At 35.1% G+C, this 18,859-nt stretch overlaps 1 protein-coding gene across 4 annotated transcripts; it reads right to left on the bottom strand.

Moving 5' to 3' along the window:
* Positions 1–1,281: 1,281 nt before the first annotated feature.
* On the bottom strand, positions 1,282–17,937 carry LOC112801944 (protein RST1). 4 transcript variants are annotated; one of them, XR_003202147.3, is made up of 26 exons: positions 17,389–17,889; positions 16,543–16,827; positions 16,366–16,449; positions 15,999–16,275; positions 15,302–15,552; positions 14,896–15,079; positions 14,613–14,800; positions 14,370–14,470; positions 13,957–14,032; positions 13,510–13,641; positions 13,342–13,423; positions 13,171–13,243; positions 12,676–12,835; positions 12,455–12,585; positions 12,275–12,366; positions 9,796–9,902; positions 9,510–9,722; positions 9,331–9,408; positions 8,823–9,005; positions 4,388–5,284; positions 3,998–4,294; positions 2,930–3,577; positions 2,600–2,750; positions 2,294–2,412; positions 1,596–2,111; positions 1,282–1,512 (listed from the first exon to the last, which is right to left on the bottom strand). XR_003202147.3 is itself a non-coding variant. In XM_025844900.3 (25 exons), the coding sequence occupies exons 1-25, from the start codon at positions 17,764–17,766 to the stop codon at positions 1,731–1,733; spliced, it is 5,553 nt and encodes a 1,850-aa protein (XP_025700685.1). In that variant the 5' UTR covers positions 17,767–17,937; the 3' UTR covers positions 1,282–1,730. The 4 variants fall into 4 exon arrangements, 2 of the variants coding, with proteins under 2 accessions (XP_025700685.1, XP_025700684.1); XR_011882252.1 differs by having other exon boundaries at positions 9,796–9,887; XM_025844900.3 differs by having other exon boundaries at positions 1,282–2,111; positions 9,796–9,887; positions 17,389–17,937.
* Positions 17,938–18,859: the final 922 nt, after the last annotated feature.

The raw sequence follows: 18,859 nt of genomic DNA, 5'->3' as shown, positions 1-18,859 counted from the left end.
CTTAGATACATCAATTTTAGTGAACCTCAAAAATTGAATGAGAGAATAAATTTGAGGAGACAATAGATTGCATTATTGCATAAATCAATGAAATATTGCGAAACTTTCAGATAAAAATCCATTTGGTTTAACCAAATCAGTTAAAAATAAAGATATCTATTCGTGTGTTTGGACGAATGATATATATGTGTATATATATACACACACAAATGTCATTTCTTTGTATACTAAAATTGTGTAGTTTAATTTATTTTTAATCTGTATTTTGTATTTTAATATGTATATTATATTAGTGGTTTATTTTGATAGTTGATTTTAGTATACACCTAACATGTTTAATACCTAGATATATAACACCATTAAAAAATCATTTATAGGATTTTCTCCTTCTCCTTTTTCCATATTTTTTTGGTTAATATTTGTTCATGATATTTTCTGCATTGTAGAAATAAATAGTTTCTACAAAATATGAGCCCATGTTTGAGTGGTGAAAATTGTCATTGAAATAAATAAAACAAGTAGAAAAATAAAAAACAACTAATTTGATATTTATAAAATGTAATTTAAGTAAAAAACCACCCTTGTTTACGATCTTGATACATTGTCATAATATCTTTTCCTAAACAATTAATTTACCAATTATAATTGGATTAAATTTAACTTAAACACTTCAAACATAAATATACCTTCACCATTGAGGCATATCTAATAAAACCAATATTTATTGCTTTTCTGGTTGAACTAAGATTTTAGAACAAAACCCACGATTTATGTCATTTTCCCATTTAAACCAAAACCATTTAGAGATTTACATTTTCATTTTCTTGTTTTAAACCCCGATTCATATACAATAAAAGAATTTACACGGACGTAACCAACTAACCATTCTTATTTTATGATATTCATGCAATATTGTATTTTTATTTAAGTAAACTTTTTTAGATCCAAACAAATTATTTGAACAAAAGAATTTTTAAATATCGTAAAAAATTACGTTCCCTTTTAAAATTCACTTTTAATGATTTTGGTTCGAACATAAGTTTATTATTCCCTTTAGTATCAATAAGATGGAAAAATGGTTAAAATTACTAGTTCCTATTATCATTATCTTCTAGTGGCAGTAAAGGAGAAATCTTAACGTAACTCTAATAATGGCAACCCATGAACAAGTGACAACGCAGCCGTGCAGGTGACCCATCCGCAGAGACCTTAGCATCTGAATCTCTACTACATATTCATTCCATCAAGTTCAAAACTTAAATTCAACCCCGACAAACAATGTAAAAGATGAATGTAAAATATACTAACATCTAGAATTTTAACCATTGCATCCAAATCTTACAATGTACAGCATGCTTGTATAGAAACAAGGAATGGTACAACATGCATTCTGGTTAGCTTTAGTACATTGGAAAACCAAAACTGTACATAATCAGCTGTTTGCTTTGCAAGAAACATCTGAGACGGTTGACTTCCACCCAATACTGTCCTCTATCAAACTCCAGAGTTCACCTAAACCATGGAAGTAAATTTGAATCTTAAAGATTAAAACTCGATTTAAAGACACAATCTTGTGAGCTTGTTATGAGTTTAACCTTGAGAAAAAAGCACAATGGAATGGTGCAAATTCTCATGCAAAGAACATTGTGCCATATGCTGTTGTGTTCCTTTACGCAAATTATTTACAAAGAACACACTTCATTTTTAGCTTCAGGATATTCCTGTCATCTTCAAGAATGTAGTTCCCATCTCGGGATAACCATGCTGGCGAGCCGAACCTGCTTTTCTAATGGCAAGTAGCCTTTAAGTAGTACACAAGTATGATGCACCACTTGCAGTAGAGAATCAGCGCCTTGATTCTCACTCTCATCAATGGATTGCGAACCAGGAACATAGGAACCATCTGCTATCTGAATTGTCCATTGGTATATGCGTTCTGCTGACAAAAAGAGATGGGAAACAACTGTTTCTGCAACAACATCCCAGCTCTTGTCATCAAGAAGAGACACAAGGATGACTGGTAGATCGTTCAGCACCGTTTGTTGGTCAACGATCATAAAGGGCATATATTTGCAGCAGGTGGCAGATAGCAAACCAAGAAACTGAAATGCCTGCAGAGTAAATAAGGAGATTTATTGTAAATGGAATAAGAATCACAACAAATTCAACTTGTACAATTTCAACAACATTTTGTTCTACAATTAAGTATAATTTTAAAAACAAAAATATCAAACCTATGATCGCAAAAATACGTTAATTTCTGAAGACATTAGCATTGACTATCAAATCCTACCGTGGAAGGAAAACTAGATATGCAGCTAATTTCAACTGTGTCAATAAGCCACTGTCTTTTAATACTTCGATCTGCATGCTGCAAAGCTGCTGCAATTTCAACGAGTACATCCCAGAATCCTGCAAAATATGAAATTTTAGCATTGACATTTAAAATGAACACATCCAAGCTTAACATGCCTCCAAGTTCCAAATAAAAGTAGCAATTCTAACTCAATTAAGAACCATTAACTGCTTAACCCTAAATTGATCTGTTTTCCTGTGCTCTAGAAAGTGTTAACATTGGGTCCCATAGCAGAAAACTTACCTTGGATTTTGGAGTTTAATACATATGATTTCATTTTTCCAAGTTCAACAAGTGCAAGGGAATGACTCTTCACTAGCTTGATCTTCATAAGGACCTTCTTTCGCACATCAACGGATTGGACAGCACCATGAACAAACTCCTCATATGAAACCTGTGTTTGTAAATGATTGCTTAGGTCACAAGTTCAAACAGACCTTTGATATATTATAAGCTTAATGTCACTAAACTTAGTGCAAAAGCAGCTGAACTAACTGCAAAACATCAGCATGAAACAGTAAATAATATTCTCAAAAGGAAAAGCTGATAAAGAGACAGTTCATGTATCCATACCTTCAGAAAATCCAATAACCAACTCTGTGGAGCCCTCCCTAAGCAACTTACTGCTTCAGCCCACTCCTCTGCAGAACTAACATTCCCTGACACTGTACCGCCAGAAGATTGCATAAGTGGCAATAAAGTAAATAGAACTTCCATGCACCTCTCAACAAGGCAAATGTGATCAGAAGTGCCCACAGAAACTTCATCTAGGCACTCATAAAGACCCTTCCAGCATGAAATACGTAACAAGCTGCCAGAATTTTCACACGAGGTAAATGAAGACAAATGATTATTTACATCACCAAAAAGCTTTTCAAGCCTGGAGCTTGAAAATACTTTTACAAAGTCTGCAAGATGAATTAGCAGACATGACTGCAGGTTTATTTCAAGTGTCCTGAACCTAGAGAAATCAGATAGCTCATCAAGAAAAGTTAGGAGTGAATCAAATTGATTTGCGTGAGCTAATGCAAACTGTACGCATTGCTCCCTAAGAGTACCCATCTCAAAAGCAGAATCTGCTTGCAACAATTCGACAACTTTGGCCTCGTATCTCATACAACGCCTGATAATTGCTCCCCAATCCAAACTAGGCAATCTGGGAGCTCTAGAAAGGCACCTTAATACAGCAACAACTGTAACAACATGTACAATAGTACCTGGCTGAGAATAGATAACGAAAAAAAAAATGAGAACAATCAGAAGAAATGAACATGTATGTTGCAAGTCTATCAAATATAAAGAGTCCTTACCTAAATCTGGAATGAAAAGTAAAATAGAATGATCAGATACAGTTATCACAATGGATTGGCATTCAATGATGTTATCATGGCTATTTCACATCAAATGGAGGAAAAACAATTCAGTTTGAACATATCATTTGTGAATAATTTGAGCTAATTCTGTGAAATGCCACATGATTTTTTACACAAACTATAACTTCGAACCCAAAACTACCTTCAAGTGAATGATTAATTGGACTAGAAATAAATGACATAGTTTACAAAATCTGAAGAAGGAATTGCATATGTCAAAGATTAAGAACTCCAGAATAATTTGCAAAAATAAAGGTAAGAGATCTACCACAGTGTATTTGAAATCCATAAGCCACGAACTGAGTTTCCAAACCACATTGTCCTCAGAAACACTTTGAGAAACAGATTTTGAAGTAGTTTCCGCTACATTATTATCACTTTCAATACCCAAATGTTCCTTGGACCATAAATGATGTCGAAGGAAGCCAAGTACCCAGGAAGCATATTGTTGTAGCTGATGATTATCAGAATGTTGTGCCACGAGAAAAATTTCTTGCACCAAAGATGTTAAGTATGGTTCAACAACAGAACTCATTAGAAGAGGACCCACAACAAAAGACGAATCCTGTTGTTAACATGGAGAGATGTTAAGATATGAAACAAAGAACAAAACCAAATATTAACAAATATGTGGGAAAGATAGCAGCTAGTAAATTACCTTCTTCTGATAATCAGTTTGCTTGGTGTAATTTGGAAAATCCACATGGACCAAAATCCCTACGCCAGCTCCCATAGCATTAACAACTCCTAGCATACCACCAAGATGGACCAGAAAAGGGAAAGGGTTGGAGTAACATTTCCTGAACAGTTCCAGCAAACCTTTAATGTTTTCGGCCTCAACAGGGTGAACGCCTTCATTAAGTATACAAGAAAGCACCGTCCCTGCTCCAACACATGATGCCATCATTAAATTCTGGTGCAAAATGCCAGACTTCTTCACAGAGATTAAGTCAGAAATAAACTCTTTAAAGCCAACCACAATTTGGTCCAACTCAGTATCATCCATCAATTCCATTCTCTGGCAAAAAGCAACTATTGTGGGAAGTGCAAGACAGGACCCTAGTGCTAAAACAATCACAGATTCTTCCCCATGGGAACTAGTCTTCAGAACTAATGAATTCACATATGGAAGCCATGATAATACCAAGCTTTTAATCTTGAGAACAGCTTCTAAATTTCCAGCTCTGTATACTGCACTAATGGAAGTAGCCAAACCAAGAACCAGACCAGCAACACCCCATATATCTTCTTCAAAATCATCACTGTTACTAAATGATTGTTCAAGTACCTTAGCATTCACCTTATGTGAACCAGGTGGAAAGCATGAGCATAGACTGTCCAAAACAACAGACAAAGATCGAGTTCCTTCACGTATCACTGTAGCTAAGGCTGTAACAATTTTTCCTAGCAACTCAGATTCTGGAACCATGTTAGCTTCGTTTTCAACAGTGGAGTTATCAGCAGCTTCAACCCTGGTAAGAAGATCTTGGCATGATAAACCCAATCCAACACCACATGCCCCTTTTACAAGGGAACTTCTGCTAGCAAAAAGGACCTGGAAAAAAGCAGATTTTTTTTTTTAAATTATCCCTCTGGAAGAGTGTAAGTATGTGTACAACTACACTTCTAAATACAACCTCGTAACTCATAAGAAAGCTGTCGAATCAATACAGAAGTCAACTACCACATCAGTGACAAGTTTTTTTACACATCATCACCTCCTGTCTTCAATCAACCCTCAAAACTCATCCATGTGATTTGGACCTAGCTTGGAAAAAATGATGGGACCCCTTAGAAAAACTGCATTTTTTAGCCTCTCTTACTACACAGCACATATATCCAATGGTGTTCTTCAACTCCCTATTCATGCACCCTTGCCCTACTACAAAGGTGAACAGGACCCCAAGTATGCTACAGCATGTGTATAATGTCATACAGGTTTGAATTCTTTTCGCCATGAAGTTTTTATTTGAATCACAAAGCAAAGACAAGGGAGAAGGTGGAGTTAAAAGACTCTGCTGCAAACACTTGCATTACATCTAACATATTTATAGCATTCTTAACCTAAAACTGCTATTCTTTTCGTATTAGAATAGATTTTGTTTCCAAAAATATTTTCTTAAACACAACCCTTTTTTTTTTCCAGAAAGAGAAAATAATAATACAATAGAAATACTCTGTTGACTAGATCAAATCAAAATCAAATTCCTAATTCCTTTCATGAATCTTTTATGTAAATAGAATTAATTATAAATCTTTTCCTTTTTTGGTTTTAGCTTAATTTTAGGGATTTTATAATTAGAAATCTTTCTTTTATTTTAGGCTAGTATTTTTTCCTTCTTTCCTATTTTCTAGTTATTTCTATTTCTGTAATTCTTCTATAGAGAGGCTGATTCCCTGTACATTTGATAATATAACATATTCAAACACTTCAGCTTGGTATCAGAGCAGGATCTCTGCACTTAGCCTCTGATTTATAGCTATGGCTGATAGTTCCTCAGTCATTAATCCTGAACAGAAGGAGAACACCACTCCTACTCCATCAGATTTCAAATCTGAGCAACGGATACTAGTTAGTGGTGACTCCCATTCAGTTCAGATCACCACATTTCGACTCAATGGGTCAAACTACCTTAGGTGATCTCAATCAGTTCAGATGTATATCCGTGGAAGAGGGAAGATTGGATATCTCACCGGTGACCGAAGCCAGCCTAACATCACTGACCCGCAATATAATGTGTGGGATACCGAAAATTCTATAGTGATGACATGGCTGGTGAACTCAATGGAGGAGGATATCAGCAGTAACTACATGTACTATACCACTGCCAAAGGATTGTGGGAGTGTCAAGGAGATGTACTCTGATCTTGGGAATAAATCCCAGATTTATGAACTTACTCTAAAAGCTAGAGAAATTCAACAAGGGAGTGACAATGTCACCAAATATTTCCACACATTGAAGCGGGTGTGGCAGGATCTTGACCACTTCAATAACTACAAGTGGAATTCAGCCGCTGATGCCAAACACCACCAACAAACAGTGGAAGAAGGGAGGATATTCCAGTTTCTTGCAGGCCTCAACGTGGAGCTAGATGAAGTTCGTGGCAGAATTATTGGAAGAGCAATCCTACCCTCAATTGGAAAAGTATTTGCTTAAAGTTAGAAGAGAGGAAACTCGTAGAGCTGTGATGATGGGGAAAGGCAAGACTGAACAGACTTCTTTGGAGTCTAATGCACTCTTAGTGGCACCTGCTGCCTAGGAACATAGAGGAAGCACTAGATGATCTCATGATCCCAACTGGAAATTAGCAGTGCTGGAAGAGTGGCATGCACTCAAGAAGAATGAAACTTGGGAGATTGTAGATCTGCCACAGAATACAAAATTGGTTGGCTGCAGGTGGGTTTTTACCATCAAGTGCAACGCTGATGGAAGCATAGAGAGGTATAAGGCTAGGTTAGTAGCTAGGGGATATACACAAACCTATGGAGTAGACTATCGAGAGACTTTTGCTCCAGTTGCCAAACTCAGCTCTGTGCGGATTCTCTTATCTCTTGCTGCAAATTACAATTGGCATTTACATCAATTGGATATAAAGAATGCTTTCCTGAATGGGGAGCTAGAGGAAGAGGTGTTCATGAAACTTCCACCTGGATTTGAGACTGAACTAGGGAGGAATAAAGTGTGCAAACTAAAGAAATCTCTCTATGGATGAAACAATCCCCAAGAGCTTGGTTTGAACGACTTGGAATGGTGGTGAAGGGACTTGGTTATACTCAAAGCCAAGCTGACCATACACTTTTCTATAAACATTCAGCAGCTAATAAAACTGTCATCTTAATTGTATATGTGGATGGCATTATTCTGACAGGTGATGATTTTTTGGAGCTAAAAGACTTGAAGGAGAAGCTTGCCAAAGCATTTGAAATCAAAGAACCTCATTAAAATACTTCCTTGGAATTGAATTTGCAAGGTCTAAGGAAGGCATTTTTATGAACCAACAAAAGTACATCCTAGATCTTTTAAAAGAGACGAGATTACTTGGTTGTAAAGCTGCTAAAACACCTATAGAGCCTAACCTAAAATTGAAGCCAGCTGAACTAGAAAATGTAATGGACAAAGGAAGATATCAACGGTTGGTAGGGAGGCTAATCTATTTATCCCATGCACGCCCGGATATAGCCTTTGCTGTGGGCATGGTAAGCCAGTTTATGCATTCACCTAGTCAAGAACATATGGATGCTGTCTTTAGAATCCTAAGGTACTTGAAAGGGTCGTCTGGAAAAGGGTTACTCTACAAAAAGCATGGACATTTTCAAGTAGAAGCTTATACAAATGTGGATTGGGCTGGGAATGTCATGGATAGAAGGTCAACATCTGGATATTGTACTTTTGTTGGCGGAAACTTGGTTAGTTGGAGGAGTAAAAAACAGAGTGTTGTGGCACGAAGTAATGCAGAAGCTGAGTTTAGAACAGTGGCTCATGGAATATGTGAAGCACTATGGGTAGAGAAAATCCTACAAGAACTAACAGTTTCCATTTCTCCACCAATTGGGTTGTATTGTGACAACAAATCTGCAATTTCCATTTCTCATAATCCAGTCTTGCATGATAGAACTAAACATGTTGAAGTTGACAAGCATTTTATCAGGGAAAAGATTGAGAGAGGATAGATTTGCATCTCATATATTCTAACCACGGAACAATTAGCAGATTCTAACTAAAGGATTACCCAAGAAGACTTTTGATAGCATATAATAAGCAAGATGTCAATGAATGATATCTTCAAGCCAGCTTGAGGGGGAGTGTTGACTAGATCAAATCAAAATCAAATTCCTAATTCCTTTCATGAATCTTTTATGTAAATAAAATTAATTATAAATCTTTTCCTTTTTTGGTTTAGCTTAATTTTAGGGATTTTATAATTAGAAATTTTTCTTTTATTTTAGGCTAGTATTTTTTCCTTCTTTCCTATTTTCTAGTTATTTCTATTTCTGTAATTCCTCTGTAAAGAGGCTGATTCCCTATACATTTGATAATATAACATATTCAAACACTTCAACTTACTCAAACAAGAATGGGGGGAAAAAGCACCTCAAGAAGTCCTGTGATGTTATGATATCTCTGTTTATGATCAGTTACATGAAGGCAACTTGAGATAAATCCAACAGAAATTCCAGCAGACCATTGACGGTGTTCATGTTCATGCTGAAGCAACCACTCCAAGAGAAACTTTGAAGCAGCAGATTTAACAGTATGAACAGATGGAGGCAAAACCTGAAATAGAAAGGCCAAATCTCATAACAATCTGGTGCTTATCACACAAGACTTGCCATTTCTTTAATGGTTTGTGATTATTTTATAGGCAATAATTTTTTGTGGGATTTTTTTTTTTTAATTTATTGTATACAAATAAGTTAAATCCAAATAATTCAATCACTGCAAATGATCATTTATATAGCAAAATTTAAGTCATTGTTAATACCCACATAATCAGAAGTTTGATAATCCTACCAATGGCTTATTGAGATGCCAACAGGCAGCAGTGGAGCAAAACTTGAGGGGAAAGGAAAAGTGTGCATAACTATGGAAAGTTTCTCACCACACAGAGTGCACCAATAGCCAGTGCAATATTTTCAGCAGCTCTAGGTATAGCTTCATCTGCTAGTGCCATCATTCTCTGCACAAAATAAAAAACAGAAAAGAACATGTAATAAGATAAATTTGTGTAAAACTTGCATATAGAGCAAACAGGATATCCATAACAACATTAAGCTAAACCTTTAAAATATCACTGGCAGCTTTAGACGTTTTATCTAGGACAGCCTGTGCTTTTGTATCATAGGACGCAATGTAAGCCTTCATCCAACGTCGCACAAAGCCTTTCCACGATTGCAGTGCCATAAGTGCAAGCATGATATTTCTTGAGAGCTGAAGAGAAGAAGCCATTTCCACTAGAGCATTTCCATACGCAGCATGTACATCTCTTAGCCTCTGAATACTTATGATATCAGACTAAAAGTGAAGCCAATTCTAAAAAAATATAGCTAATCTTTTGGTATCTTACTTTTGATTCCTGATAGGCTTTCACGTCTTTAGGAGTAAAAGAAAAAGATAACAAAGCTGCACCAGGCAATTTTCTAGCTTCACTAGTGTTACCTGCAAATCGGAAGTCTGTGTCGGAGCATATTCAAACAAGGACCAAATTAATACATTAGACCAGGGGTGTGCATGGCCCGACCCGGCCCGTAGATCCAGCCCAGCTCCGAACATTTTAAGGGCTAATTTGGTGTGATTTCACCAGGTCTAGGGTCGGGTAAGGATCTCAAAAATAAATCCGGTCATTATTTTGGGTCGGGTCCGGGCCATGGCTCGGGTCATCCGATCTTGGCCCAGTCATCACACACAATTAATATTGTGTTATTAATAATGGATGATGGCTATTCTTATGTGGTATTTAAGTATTGTAAACCTTAATATTTTGTGTTATTAGTCATTATAGTTAATGTTTTATGTTTAAAATGCACGACTTTAGACTAATGCATAATATTGTGTTATTTGTATTGATTTAAATATTTGGTGTTATTAGACAATATTAGTATTGATTGTGGCTATGCTTTAATTTTAGAGAAGGGTTAGTTTTTGTTATATTTTTCAAAGTGAATTTTACCATGTCAAATAATGGTTGGAGTCTTGGAAATTTGGATATTTTCACATGCTAGCTTACAAGAATGTATCAAGGTAATGTAATGTTAACTGCTCAGTTTTGACCGGTTTTTATCCGGTATAATCGTGGCCCAAAAGTGTGTAGGTTTCATCGGGTCTAGGGCCGGGTTCGGGTCTAACAAATAGGCCCGGTGTATATTTCGGACCGGGTCTAGGTCATATCAAACCCGGTTTCACCTAACCCATAAACACCAAAGGGTAAAGTATTAATTTTGTCTCAAACATTTCAAAAGTGACTCAATATTATTCCCATTTTTAACCACATCAAGAATACTACCAGAGAATATATACCTTCTCAAACCCCATTCAGCAATTTAGCAGAGAAGAATATGGGGTTATATAGCACGATGACGATTGGCAATGAGGAAAAAACCCATAATATTATTAATCTTTTATAATTTAATTTTTCTTTTTTAATTTTATTGTTTTTTAACTTTTCTAAAAAAATTATTTACTGTTGTTATATCATTAGAGTTTGCCACATGCAACATTTAATAATATATAAGGGTGAGCACGGGTCGGGTTGGTTCGGGTTTAGGGTTAAATTAGGTTAAATTAGAACCGAACCAATTGAATTGTAATTGGTTCGTTTTAGTTTGGATTTTTTTGGTGTATGTACCGAACTAAATAAAACCGATTAATAACGGATTGGTTCGATTCGGGTAATTGGGTACCTGATGAAACAAAAATTCATAAAAAAAAAAACAATTTTTATCTAAAAAATTCTGTAAATACAATAAACATGTAAAATTAATAGATGGGTTATGCTAGGTAACCAATAACTTTCTTGAACAACATGAACAACCACCAATCAAATCAAAACACACTACACCTCCAAATTACCCACCTAAATCTTAATATTAGAATAACCATCCGCACACCTAGTAAAATGAAAATCCGATATATCCATTGTTCACATTGTTTAGTATTTTCATTGTCTACCTATACTTTTCCTTAATAGAAATAATCCAAACATGTTAAACACCAAACACATTAAAAATTAAACACATTAAAATCCAAACATATTAAACACTAAACACATTAAAATCCAAAAATGTTAAATACCAAACACATTAAAATCTAAATACAAAAGTGCAATAGAGAGAAACTCAAAATCATTAAAAGACATATATATTTTAAATTTTTTTTGTTTAATTAATACATGATCGGGTCTACGGGTTGGTTCGAGTTCCGCACCTCCAGAACCGTTACCCAAACCAATTACTAGAGAGAGCCATTGGTTTGGTTCGGATTAGACCCGATTACCCATTGGTTCCAGAACCAATTTAATTGGTTCGGTTCGAGTTCGGACGGGTAATTGGGTACCCGCTATCCGTGCTCACCCCTAATAATATATGTCATCACTTAGTAATTTTTGTCAGAGTTAATGGTGATGATAAACATTGAATCACTTTTGAAATGTTTAAGACACAATTAGGACTAAGAATATTAGGGACAACATTGATACTTATTCCAAACATTTGGAACAAAAATAATACTTTGCCCAAAATATAAAGTAGCAAATTTTCTGCCACCGCACTAAAGGAAATATTGACCCCTTTTTTCTGCATTGTCATTTCTTGTCAACTTAGCTACAACCACTCTAGTACTCCGTTTAGATTTCAGGAAATTCAAAATACATTTATTTCTAATTATCTTCTGAACTAAAAATGCAAACGTAAAAGTCACAGGGAAAAGAAAAAGGAACACCATTTAGGAATTTTAACTCCTTTTTAACCCCTTTTTGGATCTTCTTAGTAAGCATGCCATGGAATTCTTATTAAGAAGAAGACAAAAATGGAAAGCTAATACTGCCATACCTGAAGAGAATATAACCTGCGGAAGTACATCCACCAATTTCTCAATCTTACTTCCTGAAACTCTTTTCTCCTTGACCAATCGTCGGCGATTTCTAAAACAAAAAAACACAATTTTAATGAAGTTAATCATATTATCCATTCATCAGATTAATAAAGGTATTGTATGATATGATGTTTTACATGTGCTCATGTGTAATTATCTTGACTTGAAAATCCTCCATGGCCTTCAGTATTTTGGGACAGGTCTCAGAAACAAACAGCTCCAAAGTTCTTTTCTTAAAATCTGCAATACTTTTTTCAAGCTGTGACACCTGGAAAATGGTAATATAACAATATTAATGGAGAAAGTATAACTCCTAAAATAACAACATTTCATACATTCAGAACCAGGCAAAGTATACTTCATATTGGCTAAGAGCTTCCAGGGCTGAAACTCTAGCTTTAGCCCACTGGGCCTCCTGACTAGAGGTAGCTACGCCCCAAATAATTTGCACCACACTCTTTGATGCTTCTGGATAGGCTTCTGCATCCATTGCACCCCACCTTAAAAGAAAGCAAATGCTGCAAAGACAGCAAATTATGAGGAAGTGTTCTCTGTTGAGACAAAAGGATTACAATTTAACATGAAATTCAAGAGGGAAAATAGAATTAATTTGAAATACCATTCTAATGCAAATCTAGTAGCTAAAAGAAGAACAAGGTTTCCAATAGTAGACAGAACCAAATTTGTCAATGCTACTTGATAAGAGTTGGGATGCAAAAGCCCAGGGTAAAAACTATTCTGTTTAGCCTGTCAACTATTTTCGGAAAAAAATAAAAATAAAAATACCCCCATCACTGGTATAGTACAAGTCAAAAAAATACAAGCATATGCTCAGAACCTTAGACATGCTTACCTATGTGCAAGAACAGGATCAGAATGGTATCCTGAAACATGCTTGGCAATGACACCCCATGCAGTGTAAAAATCTAAATCAACAACACAGCATATCCCATTAAAATGCTTTAATACGTCTTGATACTGTATTATTCCAGAAGATCTAATTCAAAGACAAAGTTGACAGTACCGATCACATCTGCTTCACAAAGGTGGGCAAGTCCTTGCAAACCAAGAACTTTAATTACAGGATCTGGGTTCTCAATGCAAGTCTGTATATTTGAACATAAGACCATGATTGCCAGAAAGCATGCATTGAAGGTTAGAATCAAGAAAACAATATACAGGCAGGGCATACCGAAACAGACAAGATAAGGTCAACACCCCTATCAGGGCTTTTATAGCAAATATCTCGAATGGAAGCAGCCATGCTTATACAGATAGCTCTCTCTGACATGAAATCAGTGAATCCTTTGGGAAGCAAAACACCCTAAACATGGAGAAAATATAAAATAAATTAAGGTAATTTTGATAGAGTAAGCTTCAAAGAAACAAAAGGGATAGTATAGTGACAATTTTATATCCAATATACTACTTTGTGCAAGAGCCCTTTGAATCTGAATTGTGGACTCTGGAAAATGCAGTCTCCATAAATAATAGAGTTAGTCAATGGAACTAATAATTCAATTTGTTCAACCTTGCAAATACAAGTTTAACTCATTATGCTACCAGTTCCATTTCTTTTGGACTAAAAGAGTTGTCTCTGCCTGAAGTATTGACAGTGTAGACTGGATTAGAAACTTACTTGCAAACTTGGAAAAGCTCGATCATTGATCTCCCAGGTTCGACACAGTAATCGAGTTGCTGTAGCATATAGCGAGCTGCATAATTTTTTTAAAAAGAATAATATAAAAACCTGAATTGCATGGAATGAGTAATTGAACGTAGTAAGAGTTCTAATTTATACAAAGGAATAGCAGAAACTATTCATGAAACAAATTGTATTTCAATGTCATTGTGGTCCCTTTTTTCAACTAAGTATGTATAGAATTAGAAGCTCAAATTTCAATCACTGGGACCAACTCTTGGATACTTATTGTCAAAAGGGACATCAATGGCACAACATTATTGCTATGCTAGATAAACAGATATGAGATATCATACGGCAAAACTACGACAATAGTAATATTTATTCTCAATATCTAATCGAGTACTCACACTTTTGCATCTTTGTTAAGCATCGGCAAGAGAGTTTGAACTACCAGTGGAATCATTGCTGAATGTGAAGCAAGTGATGGCAGCATTTCCAAGATTTTTAGCTGCAACAACAGTTTTAAAATGTGTGTGCGTGTGTGAGAAAGAGAGAGAGAGAGAGCCAAATAAAGGACCATACTGACAAATAATCGAGACAAATGAACAGTATGTCGAGCAATAAGTGCCAGTGAAGAAGGGAGAAATTACCAACATATCATGGCTAGCAACATCTTTTCTTGTGAATATATTGCTGTAAAACATAATGGTTAGCAACAAAGGAACTCCCAATCTGGGATCCATAATGGCAATAGAAGACAAAGTATCAACAGCAGCAGCCCCCATTGATGGATGAATCAACAAAACACCAACAACAGCACCGAGTAACAAGGGCATCTCTGCAAAAGCATACATTGAAATAACATCAATCTCTTGCATCCTTCTAACAAAACAATGCCAAATAACTCCATTCCCATAGGCTAGCGTCTCATACCAGTCAAGAATACTTCCTGAAAATGTGTGAGAGGTAATAAAGACTTTCGCCGGTCAATAATTGACAAGCAGAACCCTCGTACATGGGAAACCCAAGATATTGGTCTATCATGCATTATTTTGGTTTCATTTGTGCCATTCAAAGCCAAATTTAGAAGGAAGATTTTGGAAGAATATCCTCCATCCTGAAACAGAAGAGTGATAGTATTTCTAAATTATATTATTACTAGTTCTAATTCTTATTATTATACTTCTGTCATTCTAGTTACACTATTGGAGAGCTTGTAAATGAATATTCAACCTACAGCATTTTAATCCCTATATTCTCTGTGTTAAATGAAAGTTGGAAGGAGGAGAATAGAGAGTGGGGGAAAAAATAATGCCAGACAACAACCAAAAAAAGGAACCTGATACCACAGATGTTGCACAAGTCTTGAAAGTATAGTTCCTGGTGTGCTTAGATAGTGAGCTCCCTTCTCAGTTATTGGTTTATCATTTGGCACCACAAACATTTTTACAAGGAGCTTCTCCAAAACGAGAAGCAAATCGGCAGCCAGTCCTTTCACACATTTGGAAGGAGAAGACATAAGGCTGACAGTGGGAAGTAAAAACAAAATCTCTTCAATTGGAGAGGATTTAGTTCTGCTAATAGCATCATCTGCATGGGTAATTATCATAATAAACAAATTATATTAAAAAAATTGTCATTATACAGGATAACTTTAAAATTTTGAGCTGGAGCAAATTACAGCAGGAAGAAGTGATATAGCTACTCCCATATCAAAGAACTATATATGGCTATTCAGAATCCTGGAAGATAACATGCATAAACCACACATAGCATACTTGCCAAGTAGCTAACAAACCAACCAACCAAAAAAATTGAACCGAGTTCATCACACCAGGAAGAAAGAGTATGCAAAAGCAATATTATGTGCATAACCTTGTCTACAAAATACAAATGTTATTGGCTTAGGTTAACTTGAAACTCGAGGATTCTAAAAAGAAACTTGACAGTTTTAAAAAAAAAAAAATCATACTTCAAATTATTCAGTTTGAATGTATGAATAAACTCTGAAATCAGGACAATTATAGCAAACTTACCACTATCATATTTCCACTTCAGGACTAAGAGAAGAAGTTTCAATACTGAAGCCTGTTCATGCTCAAGTTCTGATTGAACAAATATTGTGAATAATGCTACCAAAGTCGATGACAGACCAGGTACCCATTGCAGCCCAAGATCCTTCTGTACAGATAAGAGGCGCCTTGATAATTCAAAGATGGGCTCGTGACCACTTGGGTACCACTTAAGACAAGTGAGCAGGGAAACAACTGTTTCTAGAAATTCCACAGAAGAGTTTTGAGCCCCAGTAATCAGCTGTTGACAGGGACCAAGAACAATATGAGTACAGGGTAGTACAATAAGCACCAGTGTGGACTGCGAATTACAAGAATACAAGGTACGTACCAATTTCTTTCTGGCCAGAGACTTCAGTACCACTATATATGCCTCCGTCATGTGTTCTACAGTATATACAAATTTATTGTAGTCCTAAGAAGAGCCAATAAGCAATAAAGTAAATAATAACCATGAAAAACTTATTTAACCCAAGATAAGCAGTTCTTCTTTCACAATTGCACTTACTTCTGAGGTCTCATGTGGAAGATACTTGAGGCATCCAACTACGAGTCTAAAAACAGGAATAGACTCATAAGGAAATGAGCAACAAAATGAAGCCAAAGATGAGACCAGTTGCATTGCAAATGAAGTGGAAGATGACTCAGAAACTAATAATCTTATGATTGAGAAATTCAACAATGGCCTCAAGAATTCACAAACTTCGTCCATTCCCAGTCGCTTATTTTGCAACATAAACATCAACACTTGCTGCAGCAGTTCAGGTTGAACTTCGGAACGGCTAGACAACACCTGCCAAATATCAAATCACACTTAATTCTATATTTACTACAGAAATGAGATGATAAAAAATGTAAAGTCAGTTTCATTAGCTTACTAATTGCTTTATGCACATGTGACATATTGTTCCAATAGCTAACAAAAAATACTATGTGCATGCCAAATATCAGTCTCAATCATTATAAATACATGTGTTGTTTCACACACTATTTTGTATTCCAACATGTATTCTGTACGCGACACATGGTTGATAATTATCACTACTCAACCAGCTAATTCTATTCAACTAACTTTATCACATGTCTAACACACCCAACTAAATGACATTTTCTCTGTTGCATTGTGTTCTGCATTTTCCAGATACTTGCACAAACCTACACACTCCTCAGAATTTCTTACAGAATCCCTTGCAAAACTAACACGGTATTTGCGGCACAAGATACCAATAATTATGAACTCAAACTAAAATGTTGATTCAAAATAACTCATAATCATAATAATAATTCAAAATTGAGCTGTTATATTAACAATCAAGAAGCTGATAACGGATGCAGTGAAAACGAGAGAAGAAACCTTGACGAAAGGGTGCGTTTCAGTGGAAGAGAATTGCCACGTGGCATTGTTCTTCTGGAAACCGTAACGAACAAGGAAGCCCAAACCCTTGACGAAAACGGGGACGAATCTCGTGTGGGATCCTTCGAGGGCAGAGTGGAGCTCCAGCAAGGCGAATTGGAGGGGGACGACGGAGTCCGTTACGAGGCGGCAAAGCTCGCGGACGGAAGTGTCGACGACGTTAGGGGAAGAGGAATTGAGGCATTGGGAGATAGCACGCCTTCCCGGGTCGGAATGCGGGTCGGATCGAATGTTCTGGAAGATTGATGCCACTGCGAATTTCTGGAGGGAAGGTTGGGGGAGTCGGGTCTTTTCGAGAAGAGGGTCGTAGGAATCCATGGAGTCAAGTGTTGCGACCTCCAGGAATCAAATTCAGAGAAGAAGAAGAAACCAGACTAAGATTTTCACTGAAATAAAATAAACAAAATTATTATTTTTTAAAATCCTATTTTTCAATACGATTTTTATTTTTTAATTTAGTGTTCTTTTTTATTGAGTTTGCACAACTCCGCGAACTTTTACGTCAATTTTTTCTAAATATACTAAACTCAAATTTTTAAGTTATTATCATCATATTAAAAATACATAAAAATATACAAAATAATTTTTTTAGATTTTTTTTGTGTTATGTTTAGTCACAAAAAAAATATACAGACATAATTTTTTTAATATTACTGATAATAATGACAAATATTTTTATTGTTTTTAGAAATATATAGATATATAAAAATAAGTCATATTTAAAATAAATTTTTTATTATAAATAAAAAAACATTATTTCCTTAATAAAAATATGATTTATTCTTATATACGCTTGTATATTTTTTTATACTCTGGAGACGATAATAATAATTATCATTATTTATTATAAAATTTATAAATTTGAGTTAACCATTTTTTATAATTTGAACGGGAACTAGCCGGGATTATGCGTACTCTATAAAGTTTGTCTAGGTGCGAATAACTTGCTCTGAACCAAAAAAATGTATTAAAAAAATTAATGTTAAATTAGTTTTAAAAAAATGATTTTTTAATTTTATTTTAGAAAAAAAATCCAACCAGGGTGTTTTCTTTCTGAGCTCGGACTTTACGTTAGTAAAGTATACTTTAACCATATCTACTAACCTTGTAACTAAGGGCTAATAATTTGTTGATTAAGATCTCTTAAAATAAAAGTGTCAGTAAAATGATAGAATAAGAATAAAATAAGAGATTAATTAATTTTTGAAAAAAAGGCCTAATTTTTAGTTTAAAGATATATAAATTTTTTATTAATTAAAAAAAATAAATTACTATTTTTACTTATAAAAATTTAAAAAATTGTCAAATTTACTCATAAAAAAAATTACTATTTATACTTATAAAATATGAATTCTATACAATAAAATTATTCAAATACTAAAAAATTACATAAAAATCCCAAACTACCTTT

This window comes from Arachis hypogaea, chromosome 5 (assembly GCF_003086295.3).
Source record: "Arachis hypogaea cultivar Tifrunner chromosome 5, arahy.Tifrunner.gnm2.J5K5, whole genome shotgun sequence".
NCBI classification, from domain to species: Eukaryota; Viridiplantae; Streptophyta; class Magnoliopsida; order Fabales; family Fabaceae; genus Arachis; species Arachis hypogaea.
This window is presented reverse-complemented; position numbering and strand designations above follow the sequence as displayed.